The sequence below is a fragment of the Platalea leucorodia genome (genome assembly GCF_965183815.1).
Source record: "Platalea leucorodia genome assembly, chromosome: 14".
Lineage (NCBI taxonomy): Eukaryota > Metazoa > Chordata > Aves > Pelecaniformes > Threskiornithidae > Platalea > Platalea leucorodia.
The window spans coordinates 9,732,590-9,753,371 of NC_138836.1; the positions used below are offsets into that span (position 1 = coordinate 9,732,590).

At 48.9% G+C, this 20,782-nt stretch overlaps 3 protein-coding genes across 15 annotated transcripts in view; 2 read left to right on the forward strand and 1 right to left on the reverse strand.

The window, feature by feature from the left end:
- The window catches only part of ASPSCR1 (ASPSCR1 tether for SLC2A4, UBX domain containing), a 51,653-nt gene extending 44,828 nt beyond the window's left edge, over nucleotides 1–6,825 (forward strand). For 4 of the 5 annotated variants that reach the window (XM_082326720.1, XM_082326722.1, XM_082326719.1 and 1 more), the window contains 4 exons: nucleotides 1,351–1,402; nucleotides 2,114–2,183; nucleotides 2,511–2,698; nucleotides 4,049–4,181. In XM_082326720.1, coding sequence (XP_082182846.1) covers nucleotides 1,351–1,402; nucleotides 2,114–2,183; nucleotides 2,511–2,698; nucleotides 4,049–4,062 — 324 coding nt within the window. In that variant the 3' untranslated portion in view covers nucleotides 4,063–4,181. Of the gene's footprint in view, nucleotides 1–1,350; nucleotides 1,403–2,113; nucleotides 2,184–2,510; nucleotides 2,699–4,048; nucleotides 4,182–6,704 lie in introns of those variants that run through there. The other variant, XR_014229723.1, reaches the window with a different exon arrangement.
- CENPX (centromere protein X) lies at nucleotides 6,667–8,726 on the reverse strand. Of its 4 annotated transcripts, none has more exons than XM_082326728.1 (5): nucleotides 8,668–8,726; nucleotides 8,533–8,584; nucleotides 8,396–8,449; nucleotides 8,034–8,122; nucleotides 6,667–6,798 (listed from the first exon to the last, which is right to left on the reverse strand). In XM_082326728.1, the coding sequence occupies exons 1-5, from the start codon at nucleotides 8,704–8,706 to the stop codon at nucleotides 6,793–6,795; spliced, it is 240 nt and encodes a 79-aa protein (XP_082182854.1). In that variant the 5' UTR covers nucleotides 8,707–8,726; the 3' UTR covers nucleotides 6,667–6,792. The 4 variants fall into 4 exon arrangements, with proteins under 4 accessions (XP_082182854.1, XP_082182852.1, XP_082182853.1 ...); XM_082326726.1 differs by lacking the exon at nucleotides 6,667–6,798 and adding an exon at nucleotides 6,822–7,178; XM_082326727.1 differs by lacking the exon at nucleotides 6,667–6,798 and adding an exon at nucleotides 7,185–7,898.
- A 64-nt stretch (nucleotides 8,727–8,790) lies between these two features.
- On the forward strand, nucleotides 8,791–20,522 carry LRRC45 (leucine rich repeat containing 45). 6 transcript variants are annotated; one of them, XR_014229721.1, is made up of 18 exons: nucleotides 8,791–9,013; nucleotides 9,806–9,867; nucleotides 10,742–10,812; nucleotides 11,124–11,302; nucleotides 12,035–12,163; nucleotides 12,732–12,844; nucleotides 13,398–13,456; nucleotides 13,578–13,655; nucleotides 14,603–14,738; nucleotides 15,021–15,098; nucleotides 15,271–15,382; nucleotides 15,556–15,626; nucleotides 16,506–16,598; nucleotides 17,202–17,294; nucleotides 18,243–18,416; nucleotides 18,511–18,658; nucleotides 19,070–19,322; nucleotides 19,414–20,522. XR_014229721.1 is itself a non-coding variant. In XM_082326715.1 (18 exons), the coding sequence occupies exons 1-17, from the start codon at nucleotides 8,794–8,796 to the stop codon at nucleotides 19,264–19,266; spliced, it is 2,013 nt and encodes a 670-aa protein (XP_082182841.1). In that variant the 5' UTR covers nucleotides 8,791–8,793; the 3' UTR covers nucleotides 19,267–19,309; nucleotides 20,139–20,522. The 6 variants fall into 6 exon arrangements, 4 of the variants coding, with proteins under 4 accessions (XP_082182841.1, XP_082182842.1, XP_082182843.1 ...); XR_014229722.1 differs by having other exon boundaries at nucleotides 20,139–20,522; XM_082326715.1 differs by having other exon boundaries at nucleotides 19,070–19,309; nucleotides 20,139–20,522.
- The last annotated feature ends 260 nt before the right edge of the window (nucleotides 20,523–20,782 follow it).

Consider the following 20,782-nt stretch of genomic DNA (forward strand, 5'->3'; position numbering starts at 1 on the left):
CACACACTAAATGAATTATGATTTGGCTGACTGACATCTCAAATAATAGTCAGAGAGGAATTGTTGAAAAACATAGATCACTTATGCTGGTGTTTTGCTGGAATTAGTTCTGGCCACACTCTTGTGGTGGGTTGATGCTGGCTGGAGACCAGGTGCCCACCAAAGCCGCTCTATCACTGCCCTCCTCAGCTCCGGCGTGGGGTCCTCCAGGGGCTGCAGGTGGATCTCTGCTCCACCGTGGACCTCCATGGGCTGCAGGGGCACAGCCTGCCTCACCATGGTCTTCATCACGGGCTGCAGGGGAGTCTCTGCTCTGGTGCCTGGAGCACCTCCTCCTCCTCCTTCTGCACGGACCTTGGTGTCTGCAGGGTTGTTCCTCTCGCATATTCTCACTCCTCTCTCTGGCTGCAATTGCCATTGCGCAGACACTTTTTCCCTTTCTTAACTATGTTATCCCAGAGGCGCTACCACTGTCGCTGATGGGCTCGGCCTTGGCCAGCAGCGGGTCCCTCTTGGAGCCGGCTGGCATCGGCTCTGTTGGGCATGGGGGAAGCTTCTAGCAGCTTCTCATGGAAGCCACTCCTGTAGCCCCCCTGCTACCAAAACCTTGCCACACAAACCCAGTACGACTCTCTTCATTGTTTTTATCTGGTTTGGAGGTATATATAAAAATACAAAATAATAACATTTTCAGATGAAATAAAGATCATCAGACTGGTAAACACAGACATGAAAAAGGCAGTCCTACAGTTATCTAGGTCACATAATGAGCTAAATGGATGAAAAAAATGTTTGAATATGGCAGTTATTCTGACAAGTAGGAACTAGGAAGTCAGGCTGGATTTATAAAGGATAGACTGCATCCTGGAAAGCTGTTGAAACTAGACAGATTCCAACTAGAGACAGGGTATAAATGTAATAGAATAATCTGGGATAGATTTCTGAAGGCATAGCTGGATTTTCCTTCTCTTACTATCAACCACTCAGGTCTTGGATTCTTAATCGTACTCACGTTATCTGCTCAGCAGTGGAGAATGCAGGTGAAATATAATGGCCTGAGAGAAGGGGACAGAGGAAGACAAATGGCAGGTTGTCAGCACGATGAGCACTTGCTGTACGGGTCTCGTCATCTGTGTGTAGTAGAATAGATCATAGAATTTTGCTTCATGTCTTACTCTGAGTGCCCTGTGCTTTACACAAGTTTGCCCTTTTCTGAATTATAGGTGGTTCAGTGACCTCAGCTTAAACTCTGTGAATTTGTCCGTGGCTGTCTAACCTGTCTCTAATGTTCACAGTGAACTGTGAAAGCATCTACAATCGGTGATCTCTTCTTTTCCCCTTTTGCTGCAGGCTAAACTCTTTCCAACTGCTGTCATTCATTTTGGATCTGAGGAGTGCAGGGGTGAGTGAATTTCCTCTCTTCTTCAGCCGACTGTATAGCTCCTATAGTACACCCAGAAGAATTACATCCTTATGTTCAGAGTTCTTCTGACAAAAGATAACGCAGTCCTTGAGAATGCTGGTAAATGTTCCCATTCCGAGCAGCTGAAGCTGTTCAGAGCTAGCTCGGTCAGTTAGCTTGAGCACAAATATAAGCATCGTACCTTTCTTATGAGATTTGTTAGGCTCTGGAGTAGGCATTGTCTACTATGGGGACAAGAATGATAGAAGAATGACTCTGTAGAAGGAAATTTCATTGTTCAAAATGTTAACTAGACTGTGAAACACTTCTACAGACCTCCTGTTGTACTGGACTGGCTGGTGATCGGAGAACAGATCTGAATCTTTGATTCTGTGACACCTCTGGTTTATGCTTAGGCTCTCTGTTTCTCCCAGAGATTGAAGCATGCTCTGGCTTCACAGAAAAGTTTCTGAGATGCAGTGAGCATTGAAAGAAAATGTCAACATCTTGAGGTTTGAATGATGAAAGAGGGCACCTTGAGTTGTGAAAGAAACCGTCATAGTTTAAAAGCATCCTGTGTCCGTTGGGGGAAGGTGATGGAGATTTATGATAGTGTACAGCAGGTATTTGCTGAGCCGAGAGCTACGTGATTCTGTGGTGATTGATGTCTCTATGTTACCAAACAAGTGTCTGGGTTTCATTTTTAAACAGATTGTTACCTGAAATCGGACCTGCTGAGCTCTGCCGTTTCCCCTTCTGCAGCTGATTTATTAGTAGCCAGGTACGTTGGGACTGAATAGAGTTGCAAACGGGAGAGTATTTCAGGGATGGGAAGCATGAAACAAGCCCATCTTACTACAAAGAAATGTGCTCTGAAGATACTAGGACTTCGTTTTCTCCTGAAACATACTGTCATACTTGACTTCATAGCTTTGTGAGTCCTTTGCAAAGTAGGATTTCAGTGACTAAATCAAGTAAATCTTAGGGCTTTTATCATGAAAAAGAAGAGCCTTTTTAATCTGACTTTAGAAGTTTAAAGGTGGTAGTGGTACAAGGGTCTATTATGAAAAAATGAAGCTTAATTCTACTTGCTTATTTTCTTCCTCAGATGTTTGTCCAAATCAGTAGTTCCTTCTGCTTCATCGTCTTTAGAATCAACAGTTCCGTCCCTGTCTGAACCAGAAGTGGGGAGTGACAAAAAGACGGATGAGCAGCCACAACCAGCAAGCGTGCAGGAAGCTCCGCAGGTGTTGAGAAGGGCCCCTGGGAAAATACCCAAATGGCTGAAGCTGCCAGGTATCATGAAATCAGAGGAGCGCTCTTCTCATTCTGAACTCCCCGGAAAGGCAGGCGCCTCTGTGCCAAACGTGTTGGATGTTGGCAATATTCCTGAAGATGCTAACATAAGGCTTGCAGGACATTTGGTTCAATGCTTGTCAGTCACAAATCAGTTTGTGACTTAAACCTCAGCCTTCACTGGAGAAGTATCTGAATGCAGGCTCTGGGAAGTGTTGGGTCTGATGTCTAATCCATATGCTTGCAGCACTCTTGACTATGTTCTGGGCTTAATGTGTTGAGTTCTTAACTGTGCTAGTGTAGTTCAAATACTAATAGGCATGATATTCTACATACCAAGGCCCCATGTCATCTGTTAAACCTCTGTCGTTATTTTTCCTTTGCTGGTATAGTCTGTTTTAGTACTTTCCTTTCTTTTGATTTTTTTTGAGTTGAGCTTTCTGTTTTTAATCTTCACTGCAAAACAGCAGTGGTTTTCCATAGTGAAGATTGCAACCAAGTTTCCATTATGAATTCTTTCTTGGTTTATCCTGATCAGAAAACTGCAACCTTGTTTTTAGTCTCAGAACCAATAAATTCTGTGTGGTTTTATATGAGAATTTGTATAAAATAGGAAGTAACTAGAAGAAGGATTCCTGAATTAAACAATTGGCAATATTAACTTTTTGATGCAGTGGCAAAGAGAAGGGGGGGGGGGGGGGGGGGAGACGTTCAATCAACCCCCTTAACGGCAATAAAACTAGGAAGATTATATGGAATTCCCTGGCTAATAATGCCAAGTGTAACTCCTGAATGAGAATTTTAGTGTTCGATTCTGGAAGATATGTGAGGCCATCAGCTCCAGCAAGCATAGCATAAGGTGTGAAATGATTGCTGGAAGGCTGCAAGCAGTGGGTTGGTGTGTTTCCCTGCTGCGGCTGGTCTGCGTTAGACTGGTGCTGGGATACTGATGCAGATCATGGGGGAAACAGCATCTTTACTGTTTCCCGTTTCCAGTATGCTTGAAGCATTCCACTTAAGAGTAGAACTTTCTTTCCCAAGTAAAGATTATCTGGATAAAGTACAAAGTAACATCTCACCTATGTGTGCAGCTTACCTATCAGCAGCTGGTATGAAAGGTTAATAACATGCCCTAACATGCATGTTAATAACATGTAGGATGAAGTTCCCTGCTCCAAAAGTTACGTATTCACCATTCCATCTCCCTAAGAAGTGCTCCTGTGTGCCACCCAACTGTCGCCTGAGCACAGCAGTGTATAGAACCCTCAGCAACCAGATCATGTTATTCAGAAACGCTACAGTGCAAATTACGTGGTTAAGCGTTTTAATGCTCTTATTTTTATTTTCTAGGTGGGAAGAGATGAAACATTCTGGGCTGCTGGATCAGTAAGCAGTCAGCTGTGCCTCATTCCTGATGAACTTATTCAGAATGTGTAAGAAATGGTTGGTGGCCCTGGAGAGTTCTAATCTGTATGAACATTAGTTATAAATAGAAAATTGCTATTTCAGATGCCAGTTTCACCTTTTGAAGGAGTGGAAGGCCTGTTTGTGGTCTTTGTGACTACTGAAGCAAGGTTAGAGGTTAAATTTAAGGTTTCTTGCATGCCAATAGTATGAATAGAGAATTAAGGGGGAAATAATTCCTATGTACTTTCTGTAAAGGACTTTGTTTCTATCCATATTTTTAAATTCAAATCTTCCCAGCTCTGCCTTCAGAGATAACTTGAGTCTAGCTGCCTGAATTCTAGCAGCAAGATACAATCCAATTCAGTTTTACCTATAGTTAAATGCTGCCTAGAACAAGACTTCTCTCTGCTTCTTGCTGGCCAGGGTTAGTGCTGCTGCTAACTCTGGGCATAGATGGCTGGAAAGTGAGTGAAGAGCAACCACTTAGGTCACTTAAACCAGTTCAAATAGGCTTTTCCTGTGAACCTCTTGGTCTGCTGCACTTCTCTTGTTTTCAGTTGCCAGAATCTTGCTAACGAAGAACACAGGTATCTGTTAAGGGAATGCATGTGGAGTTGGTTTCTGCCCCAAGCTCTGTGCTTTATTTTCACTACATATAATTAACATTAGCAATTACAGGTACAGTGAGGGGAAAAAAGCATCCAGTAAAAGGGTCTCTTCACGTGACCCTCGATCTATGGACTTCTGTGGTCCGAATGTTTCCACAGCAGAGTAGCCGTTCTCTGCAGTGCAGTTAGCGTACAGAGGGAAGCACTAGTCCAGCTCTTTGCCTCCTGCAGATGCTGTACTGGAATGAATATTGTTGGTTAGAATTGTGCTTATACTGGAGATGAACTCTGTAGTGCCACAGTAGCCATGGTGCCGTATTTTATTTGAAGTCTCCTCCATGGCTCAGTGATTCATATTGGACAGCTGGGGTTCCGTGTTACGGTAATAACATGTTTTCCATTTTCCCTGTATAGACAATTGTTCCCTGAACTACGTGTGCATCTGCACAATTTGTAGATGTAATAAAGCAGAGTGGCCATAGGAGGCCTTTTTGTCGGTCTCTTTGATAATATGCTTCTTCCCCCAGTACTCAGTTTCTCTGTCAGTTCACAGGAACCTGCTCCCTTTTCAATGGGCCTGTCATGCCTCATTCCCTTCCTCCCATTTTTTTTTCCAACAAAGCAAAACGGAGCTTTGTACCATCTGAATGAACTTCAAAGTGGCTAGAAAGGGCACCCAGGGTTCCTGGCACTTGTCATTGTCTCCCAGCCTGGCCAACATTTCCCTTCAGGTCTAATTACTTCCAAATGCTCCCAGATGCTTTGAAGAAACTCAGAGGGAGGGGGAGGCATGAAAGAAAGGTGGAAGAGGAAAAAGGAGACTCAAAGCGGAGGGAGCAGAATGCTTTAGCAAAAATGTTGATTGATTTCTTATATGACACCCAAACATAAACAGGGAATGTGTGCGGCCGCTGGCAGTGGGGAATGCAAGAGCACTGCATACAGCTGCTGCTGTAAATCCGTACTGCGGAAAGCAAGCCCTTCTGGCACTTGCCAGGCTATAAAAGACATGCTACAGCAAAACAAAAAACATTAAAATAATGTTTAAAGTTTATTACTTTAGTGGATTAAGCGTGGGCTGAGCCTACACTCCAGAGGACTATCTGTATCTTGGTTCAGGTGCTATGTAAGGCTTATTCATTTCACAGAAGTCGGAGGCAGACTGTAGCCGGAGCTGCTTTGCTGAATTTTATGCAGGATATCAGGGGCCAACTAATAGCCATAGCTAATGATAGGGGGTGGTGTAATTGTGCTGGTGTTTTCTGTTCGCAGGGTTAGAATAAACAGAAGCAGTCTGGTTGGTAGGAAGTTGTGTGCTTTCCGATGTGCTAGTCTTGTTTTTTGAAGAGCACAGGCAACGCCAAATAGTGCTGATTTTCTTAGCCTTTTTGGTTCCACCAGTTTTGACAAAGAGCTAGCACCCTAACTACCACCTGCTAGTACCTGATGTGGGAACACAGAAGGAAAAGTTTAGGGACACAAGCAGCAACATCGTTATTACTGGGGCAGTTTCATGGGTTAAATACAGGGATGAGGATTAGGAGACTTCATATTGCTAACTGCGTGCATTACCTCAGTCAGTTCTGCCCATGCTTGTCCATTCTTTACGAGGGACAAGATGCCCCGATACTTAAAACTGCAGGCTCTTCACTAAGGTAGTTGCTACAAGGATTCCTGCTCTGCCACAGAACCATACATGCAGATACCTGATGAGCTGGATTTGTTTCAGTATCACTTCTGCTATAGTAGCTGAACTCATCCCTGGGGCTTTGGGGCATTCAAAGGTAGTATTACTTGGATTTTTTTGCTATTGCCTTTTTTTACCATATGGTTGTGCGGCTGAAGGCTGAACTAGGTCAGTTCCTTCATTGGTTTCATTGTACAGCTGCACAAACAGTTGTCTTGGCAAAGAGGCTGCAGCGCAGAGGGATGGGGCACTGCTTAAGCTGGTACTGTCATCAGAAAGAATGTGTATTAAATTGTGGTTTTAGTTGAAGCTTCCAAGTGGCTGGTGTCCTGAGCGATGACCTTGATAGCCCGTGGCTGAAGGAGTACGGTGACCTACTGAGCCTTTGCCTGCTACAGCTGTCAACGGGAAAAAAAATTGCTCGCTATTACTAATCATGAAGACTACAGAGAGCCAACAACAGAGTGTGCAATCCTCAAGACACGCTGGTGTCAGCTGCTTTTCGTGCAGCCGGCTATATATTTCCCAACAAAGCCAGTTCAGTTGTGTGGGTCCTGCCTACATGTGTAAGGTTTCTTATTTCACAGCTTCCCCCCCGGCTCCCCTGCTGGCTGAGGGGCCAGGCTGTCCCATGATGTGGGATTCTCACACATGCTGTTTGTTATTCTGTCCTTTTTCCTTTCGTCCTACAAAGATTGAGCGAAGAGGGTGGGTGAGGGGGAAACTTTGCAAGTCTTTGAAGCAACTTGACTTTCGATGATTAATTGCAGCAAAGAGCCTACACAAGGGAGGGTGACTCGGTTTTAATTTATTGATGTTTCTTTGTGAGAACAAATTTATAGCAGAGGGGAAGCAGCTTCTGAGGAGAATATCAAATGGTTAAAAGGTTCCAAGCATTCTTTGATGTCACAGCCCTGGAGAAATACTGGAAGGTAGTGAGCGACAGACACTGTTTATTTATAAAATAAAGATCAGTTACCTGCTTTTGGCAAGAGCCCGTGACTGAGCTCCTGTTAACAACCTATTCATTAGACAGCCTTGGAGCTGGACCTAACGTTTCTGCCACAGCTGCCTGCTGAGGTGATGAGAGCCTGACGTTTGGACGACATTTCCAGCCGTTAAGTCTTTCCATGCATCTCTGTGCAGCAGCACCTGTTTCTCACACTAGCTGAGAAAGCAACAGCATCTTACCGTGCTGTGAAGTACAGGCCGCTGTTAAAGGAGTGAGGCAGCAAGACAGAAACGAGTTACACACTTAGCCGACCAAAACAAATCTGCGACGGCCTCTTTTCAAAAACGGCATCTGACGGCACAGTTGCCTAGGGCTTTGTTGGGCTTGGTAAAGGAGAGGGGAAACAGAAGCAAAAGGGCAGAGAGAGAAGTTGGGAGTGTTCTTCCTAGAGCCAGGCTCTGAGGATGCGCCCCATGTTCGCTGTCAGGTCAGGATCCTCTGCTGGCAGGCCACGTGTGCTTCGTGAGGCCTCTAGAAATCTAGAAGCTGGAAGGGGAGAGCAGCAAGCCAGTCAGCACGTCTGCTGGGTCCCTGAACATCTCCCGAAAGGAAGAGGATTAAGCTGCTTCAGCCCACATCCTTATCCTGTTCAAGTGCCGTTCAGCTTCTACAGTTACGTACCAGCTGCGGCAGCACTTTCTCCACATGCTCAATATCCACTTTCTCCAGGTCCTCCGCCTGGGCCTGCCGTGCTGCTCGCGCCGCCGCTTCTGCAGTGCAAGCGAAGGGGAAGAGTTGTTGGAGGGGGCCCGGAGATGCGGCGCCTGCGGCCCCCCGGGGCCCTGGCCCTGCTTTTCGGGGCCCCGCGGGAGGCCGTTGGCAGGGAGCCGGGCACGGCCCTGGCTGCGGAGGGCTTGCGGGGCGCGGCGGCAGAGCCGCGGGCCGGTGCTGGGGGGGGCGGGGGTGCCCCCGGGCCGGTAACGGGCCCCGCCGGGGCTCGGGCTGGGCCCGGCAGCGGGAGCCGGTGCCGCGCGCTCGCTCACCTCGGACGAAGACCTTCAGCATCTCCGCCATCAGCAGCTGCGCGTCGCCGTTCACTGCAACGACAAAGCGCTGACGGAAGGCGGGGGCCGGGGCCCGCCCCTCCCGAGCCCGCCCGCCGCCGCCGCCGCCCCGGTACCTCGCGTCCTCCCGTCCCGGAAGTGCAGGCGGAGCAGCCGGTCCACCGTCTCCTGCGCGGGGAGGAGAGCGGGTGAGCGGGGCGCGGCGGGGCAGCCCGGGGCTCAGCCCCCGCCCGGGCCCGGGCCCGCCGCACCTTCCTGAAGCCGCCGGCGCGGCTCTGCCGCTCCTCCATGGCGCCGCGCGCTGCCGGGCCCCGCCTCCCGGAAGCGGGCGCCGGGCGGGGGCGGGGCGGCGGCGCCTCACGCCGTCCCCGGCGGCCATGGAGGAGCTGCGGCGGGCCTACGCGCGGCTCTGCGCGGCGCCGCAGGAGGCCGTGCTGCGGCGGCTGCGGGAGCTCGGCGGGGCGCCGGGCGGCGGCCGCCTGGACCTGGCGGCGCAGAGCCTCTCGCTGGAGACGTGCGGCGCCCTGGGCCGGCTGCTGCCCGGCGCCGCGCCCCTCGCCGAGCTGGCGCTGGGCGACTGCGGCCTGAGCGAGGAAGGTGGGCGCGGGGCCCGCGGCGGCGGCTTCCTTCCCCCCTCGGGCCGGGCGGGCGGAGCGGGGCCGTGCCCGGCCCCTGCGCTGCCGCTCCGCGGCCCGGGGCGCGCAGGCCCTGCCCGCAGAGGGGCCGTGCCGCAGCCCGCGGGCGAGCGGGGCCTGGCGGCGGTAGCGCTGCGGCGGCGGGGCCGGCGCCGTCGGCCGGCAGGGAGCAGCTCGCAGCTCGCTCCGCTGGCCCGGCCCGCCGCAGCGTAGCTGGCCACGAACCCCTTGGTTGCCAGAGGCATTTTCCCCTGCGGCTTCGAGAGCGCGTCGGCTCTTGCTGCCCTCGAGTAGAGGGGAGTGGTGGCGGGTGCCGCAGCGGGAGGAGGCAGGCGGTGATCTGCTGGGCCTGGTCGCTAGGTGCGTACGTCTGGCAGGCGTTGAAGGGGATTCCGTAGCAGGTAGGGCGGGTCTCTGCTCCCTCCCTGCTGCGTGAGCGGGGGTAAGTGGGCCAGCGAGCGTCTTCTCTGCGTGGCCTAGCTGGACGTGGGCGATTTTCATAGCGGCGTTAGGAGGGTACGTAGGGTGACACGCAGTTCCCTACCCAGGCACCTCTTTCTCTGAGAACATATAAAAAAATCTGCCCTGAAAGCTCAGACTCACGCTTTCCAGCAGCAGCGGCCGTTTACTAAGTTATATGTTTTACCATAGCCACGTCTGCCGAGCTGGCTGTTCGAGAGGATGCTTTCTCTTCCAGCTCAGGCAGAGCGTTACACGTATGAAATAAACAGCTGTCTGTTTTCTTTCTACTCAGGTGTAAAACTTCTGTTGCATGGTCTTTGCTCCAACACCACAGTCAAATCTTTAGATTTGAAGGTGAGTCTGGTCGAATTAAGACAAAGAGGTGGGGAAGGAAATAGGAGCACAGGCGTAATCAGAATTAGACAGTCCTGGTGCAGGATTGTTCTACAAGATACGTACTTCTGTAAAGTCCTTGTTCTCACGTGAGTCAGTCCTTGCCTCCCTAACACCGTGTCACAACTTTCCAAAGTTACTTTGCAGCTCATCTTTGTCTGTTTTTATTCAGTCACTCTGTTTTGATAGGAAGTTATTGCTGTATGTCTTTTGTCATTTGCTGCTCCGTCAGATGAGGCATATGTAGGCTTTTCTTTGGGTTTCTTGTTCATCAGTGAGTTACTAGTTGTTCGACTTGCGCTTCTGTAGAGTTTATCTAGCTTGCCAGTGTCTTTCAGCTAGGCTGGGGCTTGGAACTAAGCATGCACTTTCAGATGTGACGATCGCACTACTGTGAGAGTGACTTTCTGTCTGTATTCCTCTGGCACATAGCTGTTCCCTTGAATCTACAGTCCTAAACCGCATCACACCTTTCTTTCTCATCTGTGCTATTGCTAGCCGAGGCCTTTTTAATGAAGCGTGTTGAAATGGTTCTGTTTATCTAGAACCAGCGTTTTCCGTCCCATCGTGGGCCATGCTGATCCTGTGGTATCCTGTGATTTTTGTGAGCTCTCAGTCACGATGCCTCAAAATACTAATGGTGTATGTATCCACCGTTCCTCCCGGGGTCTTTCATTTCCTGGAAAGCTGACTGACACGTGAAACAAATGTTACTCAAACCATCTTTGACAGACTGAAATTGGCATTACAGCTGGGCTGCACCTGGTGGTGTTTGATGGGATGGCTGGACTGGGACAGGGCATAGCCTACTGATCACCTGGGACTTCTGTTTCAGGGAAATAACCTGCGAACCATGGGAGCGGAGGCTTTGGGAAAACTTCTTAGGCAGAACAAATCCATCAGGAGGTAAAAAATTGTACCTACCTCTCTTTCTGTTATTCCTGCCAGATGGAGCACAACATTAGACAAGGGTTGAGGGTGTTTTTTGTTGGGGTAGGAGGAATGTCGAGTGGTGCAATTTCTTGTGAGGGATGGGACAGGTGAAGGCTTGAGAACTGGAGGTGCCCTTTCTGAGGATGTGTGGCCCTAGCAGCATCCTGCTCTCTGAAAATGAGTCTCTGTTTGGGAGCTGGGTGTTCAAATAGGTACTGCGATCCAGGTGTCATTCAAGCTCTCGCAGCTGTCCTTTGACTCCAATCCTGTCTGATTTTCCCTAGCCTAATCTTGGAATGGAACAGCCTCGGCGTATGGGAGGAGGGCTTCTCCTTTTTCTGCCAAGGACTGGGAGCAAACAACTGTCTCCAGCGGCTAGACCTGCGCAATAACCAGATCAACCATCAAGGGGCCGTAGAGCTGGCCATGGCACTGAAACAAAATGCCAGCCTTCAGGAGCTGGGTAAGAGTGACTAGTTCTGCGCCCACCTACATGTATGCATGCACCTACACATATATCTTCAGGTTTGTTGCAGCCTGCCCTGATCTCTGCCAACTGGTCAGTGTCATTCCCAGTTCCTGTCGGTCTGGAGTGCTTTGCAGGTTTTGTGCAGCCCCATGGCCTTTGGAGAGTGGGAACTGTAATTGGAGTCTCTGGAACCAAACCTGCAGATGAAGATTGTGTGCTTGGAGCAGAACAGTTGTTAGTGGAGGAGGGAAATGGGTTCATTCTCATTTGTGGATGCTGTTGGCATGCCTCGTGCCAGACTCTGAGACTTACTTTACACTTGCTTTGTCCTTCGTAAGGAATTTTGCCAGAATTTCCTTCAGGAAAACATGGCGCTCGGTGCCAGTTCTTTCTCATCCACAGATTGTGGTTGTGGAAGGAAGGCTCATGAGGTGAAAATGTGAGGGGCAGACTTGTGTACCTTTTGAACTGTAATGGCTTCCTGCACTTCACTGCACTTGAGATTCACCCTTGCCTTTCCTGCTTTGTCTGTGATTTTCCCTCCCTCTCATTCATCTTGAAAAGGGAGACAGTATTCACCTGTGTTTGTGCTGAGACCATCTGGGATTAGTTATACATTATATATTGTTATATATACATTGGAGATGTATAAAGAGCACGGTTTCTCTTGAGCCCTCTGTTTTTCAGATGTGTGACTACAGAGGTGAAAGTTTGCTTTCTGTATAGATTTGCGTTGGAATAACATTGGGCTTCTGGGCGGCCGAGCTTTGCTGAACTGCCTGCACAGCAACAAGACCCTGAAGAGGCTGGAGCTGGCTGGAAACAACGTTCCTAGTGACATCCTGAAAGCTGTGGGTAAGTACTACTTGTTGTACAGGAAAGAATCAGCACTTGAGGGACATAGGACACTTGCTGCTCCAGAAGAGAGCTATCCCTTCGCCCCTCCCTTTCTCAACAGCATTTACACAATGCCTGCGTCGCTTCCTCTTGTCCTTTAATGAGGGCTGGTCAGGTTGGGGGTGTCACTTGTACCAGTAAGAGGAAAAAAATCATTTGGATTGAATTAGAGATTACTGTGCCATGTGAATGTGGGAGAACTTGGGGCTCTAGTTTGCCTCTGAGTAGCCAAGTTTGGATATGGCTAATGCAGCATGTCCTTTGTCGTTGTCCTTCCCACCATGGAGCTGAATGGCTCTCCGGTGGCTGGGGTGTTGATTGCCCCATATACACAGCTCTCTTCGATTCTGCCCCACCTTACGTCGCTGTGAGGTGAGAGCAGTCTCTCTGTGTGGGCCAGCCTGAGAAGGGCTACTGTCCTGGTGCTTCTGATAGCCAGGTGTCATCCCGAGTGCTATCTCTTCCAGCAGCGCTTGCTATTCTGTTGCTTTAGAAACATGTGCATGTTCTGCTCTCTCTGCATCAGAACAAGCCATGGATCACAACCAAGACCGTCAGACTATCCTGAGAGAGACCCAGAACCGAACGCACATACTCAGCAAGGAGGTTTTGAGTCTGAAGGATGAGAAGGCCAAGCAGGTCAGCAGTCTTACATCTTGGCAGTTCAAATGGGGCAGCTGGAATCCTGTGCTTTCCCTCAGTGTCCCCACGAAACGCTCAGTGACAGGATTATCGTGCACCTGAAGTTGCACGTGCATCTTTATGGGCGGCACACAGCATGGTTTAGTAAATTGGGATCTTCCTCTGAGCTAGGTTGCCCAGGAATCAAATCAGTATGTGTATGGACACATGCCCTGATGAACATATTCACTCTGGATTCTGGAGGAGTTTTGGTGGGTTTTTTCACCCATAGTTGTGCTTTTGGTTCTTCTTTTGCAACTGGTTTGATGTTTTCCAAGTGGTGAAAACCTGGAAACATGAGTCCGTTTTCCTCCTGACACCTAATGGTGCAGATTCCCTATAGCTGATGACCTCAGTCAGATGTGCTAATGAACCCGTCAAACCTCCAGTTTGCTTGCTTTCAGTAGAGTGACTTGACCTGTCTTCAGCTGTCACTAGGAAGAGAAAGACGGACTGTAAATGCTTCAAGCGATGCAGTTCATTTTCTCACCGATGTTTGCCTTGTTCACAGTTCTTGGATTTGATGGACACTATAGACAAGCAGAGAGAAGAAATAGCCAGGAGTGGCAGGTGAGTTGAATTTCTGAGTTCTTTCTGCTCTTGGATAGCAGAATGGGGCCCTCTCCATTTCCTGGCAAAATTACCCACCCTTTTTTTTTTTTCCTTTCTTTTTTTTTCCCTCCAAACACAGGATGTCTGCAGCACAAGTCAGCCAGCTGCAAGAAGCGTTGGATGAGCAGCACTCTATTATGAATTCACTGAAAGCCAAGTATGGGGGAGGAAAACCTTAGCTTTCTCACTGTCTGTGCTCTATAGGCAGGGCTGAGCAGAGCTGTTAATCTGTCTTGTAGAGTGGCTGGCTTACGGTTTCGCTTGGTTCTGCAGTAATATCCAGAAATTACAGTCGGATCAGGCCTTTGGCTTTGCCACGCTGGATATTTAGTCTGCTTTTAAGTAAAACTACAGCGCATTGGTGTAAGAGCAAGCAAATTACAGAGGGTGAAAAGGAAAAAACAGGATTGTGGGGATGGGGACATGTTCCTTGCCCAGTTTACAGCCTGGCAAGAGTCTGTACCTGCTTCCCCTGGCAGTTGGCAGTATCCTCTGAGAACCACTGCAGATAAGGAGGAACCTGACCAACAAGATTGTATGCTTAGGAACAATGAGGTGGAGCTGCCCAAAAGCAGTGTTAGATTGTGTAGAGCCATATGCACCTGACAGTGGTTAGACTTCAAACACTGATGAGCCTGGCTTGTTCAATTCTGTCAGGTAAAGGTAGTTTCATTATCGCATGCCTCAGTGTGGATATGTCCCTCATGTACAGAGTGAGCAAATCGCTTCTGCTACCTGCGTTTAAAATTCTGTCCCTAGTTTTAAACGACCTTGCAGTGGTATAAAATAGCCAGCTTTGTTCTGTGAGAGTGGGCAAATCCTGGAGGGGTCCAGGCAGGGAAAACGGCTCGTGGAAGACAACACAGGGAAAATGCAATGGGGCACCAGAACACCAGGCTCACAGAAGTCCCACATCACTCCCTGTTTGCAGAGGCTGCTGGGTGCAGAGATAAGCGGTGTCCTTTTCCCAGGGGCAAAAAAATGCCTCATTTAACTAGCCTGATTACTGCCAAATATGTGTTGACATCTTGTGCCATGTGGCGTAGAGGGCTCGCTGGAAGTGTCTTCCTTAGAAAGGACTCTGGAAAGTGTTTCTCTGTGTAGGCTGCAGATGACTGAAGCTGCCCTGGCTCTGTCTGAGCAGAAGGTGCACAATTTGGGAGAGCTACTGAAGGCCACAAAACAGGAACAAACCAGCATGGTTGAGCGCCACTTTACAGAGCTCCAGCAGCAAAAGCAGGTGAGCTGGATAAGTCCTAGTTAGGTTTGAGAGCAGGGTTCCAGGGCATTCCTCATTAGTGCAGATTTGGGGGATGTTGGATGGTACAGGCAAGCATGATTTTTAGTGGGTTAACCACAGCTGCCATGACAAAAATTCTTGTGTAAATTAGACGGGTGAGTGCTAGGTGTGGAGAGGAGCCGTGGTGTTTATGGGGTAGGTTGGATTTAGTTGGGTGTGGAGTTGGTTGGCAGTGCAAGAGCTAAGGTGAGTACAGGTTCTTAATTTTGATTCTGTTTGCAGGAAGGTGCTGATCGGGAAGGCAAGCTTCTGCGTGACTTGTCTGCTGCCAGTGAGAAAAATCTGCTTCTAAAAAACCAGGTAGGAAAGCAAGTCCAAGGCTGAGAAATGGGACTTGGGCATTGTTCACTTCTGCTCTGTATAGATGTCCTCTACTTTGGTCCTTGTTTGTCTCTCTGCTGGCTGTTCTGTACAGCCAACTTTCTCTACTAATAGGAAAAGAAAATCGTTTGTGGTGGTAATTTCCTTTTAGGTGGATGAGTTGGAGAAGAAGTGCAAAGTTCAGCAGGATCAGCTATTCCAGGTAAAACAAGACTTGACCAACACAACAGCAGAGCTGAAGCTGCGGGCCGTGCAGGCTGAGGGTGAGTGGAGGAGCAGAAGCAGCTCATGGACACCTGTGGGTTGGGATTACTCTCCATGAGTCAACGGTGCAAGGCAGCCAAGGAGAAAGGGTGGAAGAGTTTGTGATAGAGTATAAATATAGCCTGCCTAGCAGGAATGCCACGATTGTGATATGCCTGCTTTTAATCTGCAGAACGCCTGGAAATGGAGAAGAGAAGATTTAAACAAAGCCTTGAAGACATGGAATCCCTTCGGTTAAAAGAGGTAAGAATGGCGTTTCTGCAGCACCCTGAGGTTAGTCTCTCTTTGGTCCTGACATACAGGCACCACTGGAGGTCATTGTTTGCTGTCAGCTGCTCTTAAGCAAGTTTAAAAATCAGTAGACTCAGGCTTACTGTGGGAATAATAGGCCATTTCTACAAGCAAAGCCTAGCTGAAGAGATCACAAGACGTTCTACCAGCTAGTAAGGTTTTGTAGCTTGCAAGAGTATGGGCCAGAGTGGTACACGAGGCTGGCCCTTGTGTCACTCTTGCTATGCATGGAGGTAATTATGAGCACGCAGTCTTGCCATGCTCGCTGAAATAAAGATGCATTAATGGAGGCAATCGAGACGTACATGCTGTATAGAACCAGTCCTTTAACGGGGCTCAGCTTGCCAGTTCCTTCTCTGTTATGTTTCAGGGGGATTCTGTCTGAGTGTGGACAGGACAAGAGGCTGTGATCAACTGTCTTTGGAGTGTTTATTGAGGTGTGAAATCTCTCAAAAATAAAATTATACCAATAGATTTCTCTGAAGATTTTGAAATCTTGTAAGAAAAGACATAGGCCAGGAAGATTTTAGCCACATTACAACTAGAAAATGAATCTCTGGTGTTTTATATCACTTGAAGATGAGAGCTCAGAGTCTCTGTCTTTCATCTCAGCCGGGAGGGATCTCTGTCTAAAGTTCCCAGTTTCTAGAGGGCAGATTCTATCTATATTACAGTTTCCTAGTAGAACTCTGAGGGAGGTAAGAGTTTTTCTTTGGTGGTAGGTGGGTCAGTGAGAGGATGTTCTTTCTCATGCCAAATGGCCAAGCTTCTATGCCTGGAGATAGGAGTGGTTTTCTGGCACTTGCTTAAATGGTTTCTGCTGCTTTGCAGGTGGATCATATGACACAGCACATTGAGGCCAGTGAACGTTCCATGCAGGACAGGATCCAGAGGCTGGAGGCCATCAGGATAGCTCTGGAGGAGGTGAGACTGGATGCTCCAGGCGCGTTGGAACGCTCAGGTAGCGGCGGCAGGAGAAGGCTGCCAGGGGAGCTTTGTGGAGTCTTCTATTGCTGACCTGTGTAAAGATTGTCATGTGCTCTAGGGAGGAACAGAAAACAGCAGTTTACCAGCTGAAATTATTTTTACTACTTTGGACTAAGGAAGGAGAAGGTTCCGAGGAGAAACTTGTAGGTTCTGATTGAACAAAAATAAAGTTTCCATGGACCATGGTTAGATTCTTACCAGGATTTGACTTCACAGGTTTCCCATGTGGTCCCAAGTAGTGTAGCATATTTCTCCTTATCTGTTGCCCCAGCTAGATCCAGCACTGCCGTCTCCTATTCCCCTGTCTTTGGAAAGCTTCACCCATTACTTGCCCTCATATAACTGAAATTCTCATTGAATTTAGATGGCAGTATTGGGGTGAGAAAGGTATGTAATTTGGGTTTGTTTTCCCTACCCCTCAGTGAGAGAGAGAGCAGTGTCATGTTGTAGCCTGCGACTGGAAGCTGCTAATGTTTTCTGGTCAGTGTTGCAGTGATGCAGCTTCTCTGTCTGAAATGATCTTTCATGTTTCTGTGGCAGGAGCTGAGCCAAGTCAAAGCAGCTGCGCTCACTGAGCGAGGCCAGGCAGAGGAGGAGTTAATAAAAGTCCGGAATCAGGCACGGTTGGAGGAGGTAAGGACAAGACCTGTCTGTGGGCCCTGTCTCTGTGGGAAGGAGTGGATTTGGCTGCCTAGCCTATGTTTTTGTCTCAGGGAACTGCTGAGTAACTCCCTGCTCTGGGTTTCCCTGGCCTGCAAATAGAGTGATTTCTGAGGAAGGAGCCCTGAAAAGTCCGCTTTGAATTGTCTGCAGAACGTAACCACTATCCCCACCTGCTCTGTGCTTTCCAGTAGTAACAGAATTGATGTGGATATTGTCATAGCAGATTTAATTTAAGTTGCCAGCTTTTGAAGCTAACAGCCAGATGTCGATCCTTCTGTTTAACTGCAGCTTTCATGGGCTGCTCCTGTTTCTCTGGAATCAGAGGAATTTCTGCAGGTGGCTACTGCTGCTGGATAAAAAAAGTCACTGTAGAATTGAACTTTGTGAAAACGGCAATGAAGTCACCACCCTGTGACAGAGAACAAGGGGTGAGGAAAATACACCAAAACTATTGGAATGTTTACTTATACGTAACATCACAAAAGAAAATGCTTTACTGAGTTACAAACACATAAAAGCTGCCGGGTGTGTCTGTGGTGGGACAGAGCGGTTGCTTAGCAGGTACAGCAGTGTTTCAGAGCCATTTGGGACATGGAGGAAGTAAAGACAGAGCAGTAGTTGTAAACAGCAGCAGTGGCTTTGGTGCTTCTACCAAGGACATGCCTCTGTTTCTCAGCGGGTGAGCTGGGCTTTGCAGCATCTCCATCAGAACGTTTTCCCTGGCAACAGAAAGCAGCTTAGATTCGCTCCTGAATGCAAGGGAGAAGTGCCGTATCTATGACGGCTGAGTCCTGTGCTTGTTCTTCAGTGCCAGTTGCCTCAGCCAAGGGTTTGCTGTGTTGGGAACAAAAAGGGGAGAATCCCTTCGCAGGAATGGAATGGCACTGATGTATTTTCATTTTCCTTTGTGTCTTACAGCAGCAACGACTAGAATACCTAGAAGAGAAGCTGCGGCTGATGACTGAGTCACGGGATGAAGCTCAGAACTGCTGCCTTAAGCAAAAACAAATGGTTGCTGAGGCCCAAGCCAAAGCCAATCAGTTGAGCCTGCATGCTGATGGACTCCGAAGGCGGCTAGAGGAACTTCAGCAGGTAATTGGGACTGGAGTAGAAATATAGTCACCACAGGGGCAGCACAGGTTGCTGAGGTGGTTTGGTTATTCGTGGATTTGTCTTTGTGTGTCAGGACCTGAACAGTAAAGAAGAGGAGAAAGTGACAGAGGTGAATAAAGTGAAAGTGGAATTACAGGAGCAAATTGGACACCTGCAGGCTGAACGCACAGCACAGGAAGGGCTGAGAGAGAAGATTGCAGCCCTGGAGAGACAGCTGAAAGGTGATGGATCCTTTCGTGCTTCTCAAATGGTAATGCTGGGTTGCCCTTCAGCGGGCCTGGAACTGAGCTACGCTTACAGGTGTTGACAAGGGCGCTTCCTGCCTGCGCATACAACCATAAAGCGTACCCTCCGTCCTGATGTATTTGCAGGGATTCTTGTCCTCGGTTTATAGAGACCAAGACTCAGATAGCTACCCAAAGCTGCACAGCAAGCAAAATGTTTGGATTTCCTGCGCAGTGAAGTGTAGCATCTTGTCTGTGCAAAACCTCTCACGTTGTCTCATGCAGCCTCTCTCGTCTGCCTGTTGATCAGCCTGCTTCCGTTGCCTTTGGCTGTGCCCATAACGTGTCGTTCCTGGTTATTCTAGGGACTCTCTAATTTTCTTTACTAATGCTGCTCTTCTTTCACAGCCCTGTCAAGTAACCACCGCGAGGCACTGCTGGACAAAGAAGGGGAAATCTCTATGCTCCTGGAGAAGCTGAGAATGAAAGAGGCTGACATCTCCAGGATGAGGGAAGAAGAGGCCCAGCGAGCAAGTTTCTTGCAGAATGCCATCATGGCATATGTGCAGGGCTCCCCCTTGGGAACCCGCAGTTCTAGGAAATGAGAGCATGGCTTAAAGAATCCAGATACCTGCTGTCAGGAAGAGGGTGAGCAACTCAGGTACAGACCCTTCTTTCTAAGTGGGACAGTTTTGTCACGGTGGGGTGACACGAAGGCTTGCAAACACAGAAATATTGTTCTTGCTCTTCAGAAATCTTGCTCCCGACTGCAAAAAGGAGAGGAGGAAACAACCATCCAGGGCTGGGATAGAGGCTCTTGGGTCTGAGTTCATGATATGGAGCCCTTCCCCTGCACTGCTACAGCATTCGAAGTAGTTTCTGTGTCCTTTTATACAGCACCAGTCTGTCGGCACACCCTGTTGTTACCAGGGAGTTGTATGTTCCCTGGGCAGCGGTCATTCTGAAGCGTTTGTTTCGATGCCAGGGCTGTTCACAGTGAAACCTGATAAATGACGGGCAGCACTGTTTACAGTTCCCTGTAGGTGGGAGCCAGTTACTTTGCTCATGGGATCCCAAAGCTGCTGGAAACAGCAGATCTTCCCCACCTGTGCTTTTATACCCGGTGCTTACAGATGGAAGCAGTGGCTGACAGGGCTCACTTTTACCCTGCCCCTCCGTGCCCCTGGTTGTAGTGATGGGCAGTAGATATGCGTTCGTTAGATATAGAAAGAGCTGTGCGGAGGGGGGCTGCTGTGCAGTGGCTAGCCGTATCCTTGTTGGACAGCTGGGCTTTGGCCGTGGTTCAAACCTCTACAACACCAACTGGCCTGGAAGGGGGTGGGTTGGGGTGCTGGGGGTCAGCGTCTGTGCTTCCTCACTGTGAACTGCAGCCCTTGGCTGGAGATCTTGTGGCCAAAATGCAACAGGATTTCATTCTGCTGTGACAAATGGCCAAACTGTCCTGCTGGCTTCTCAGGATCCTGGAGCCGAGTGCTGTTTTCGGGGCCTTACCCTCGAGAGGAGCGATGCTTCCGACTCGCTGCTGGGCACTTGCTTCTCTGAGCACCAAGGGGAGAAGGTGCTTCCTTTTCCTGGCAGCACCAGTCCTCGCGTGGCATGGAGAGAGGGAAGGGATGCAAGGGTCTGAATCGGAGAAGATGGAGGCCTCTGTCAGGACAGCAGTGCGAGAGCCTCCTGTTAAGTTTCTCCAGTGAGTCTGTGGTGGGAGAAATGGACTTGCAGTACGTATTTTAAGAGGCAACTGGAAAATGGAACTTTTGTGGACTGGTTGGTTTGTCTTTGTGATTTTTCATACTGTGTTTTGCTCTGCTTTTTTAATAAAGAGCTTTTGCATTTTGCTGTAACACTGGGCAGTGACAAGCTGGATGTTTGGCTGATGTGGAGGGAGGGGCCTGTGCTGCGTTACTCCCACGAAGGTCCTGCTAGTCTGTCCTGGAGCTAAAAGGCTGTTATAGGTGGATAAGCTAAGCGTGTCTACAGATTTTGGTTCCGGACTAAGGTAAAAGCAAAGAAGCTGGGAACCCATGCGCCAGTCACAAGGAGAGGAGAGCCTGTGTTGATCGCTGGGTAGTCTGTGGATGCTGGGCAGCTCCGTAAACC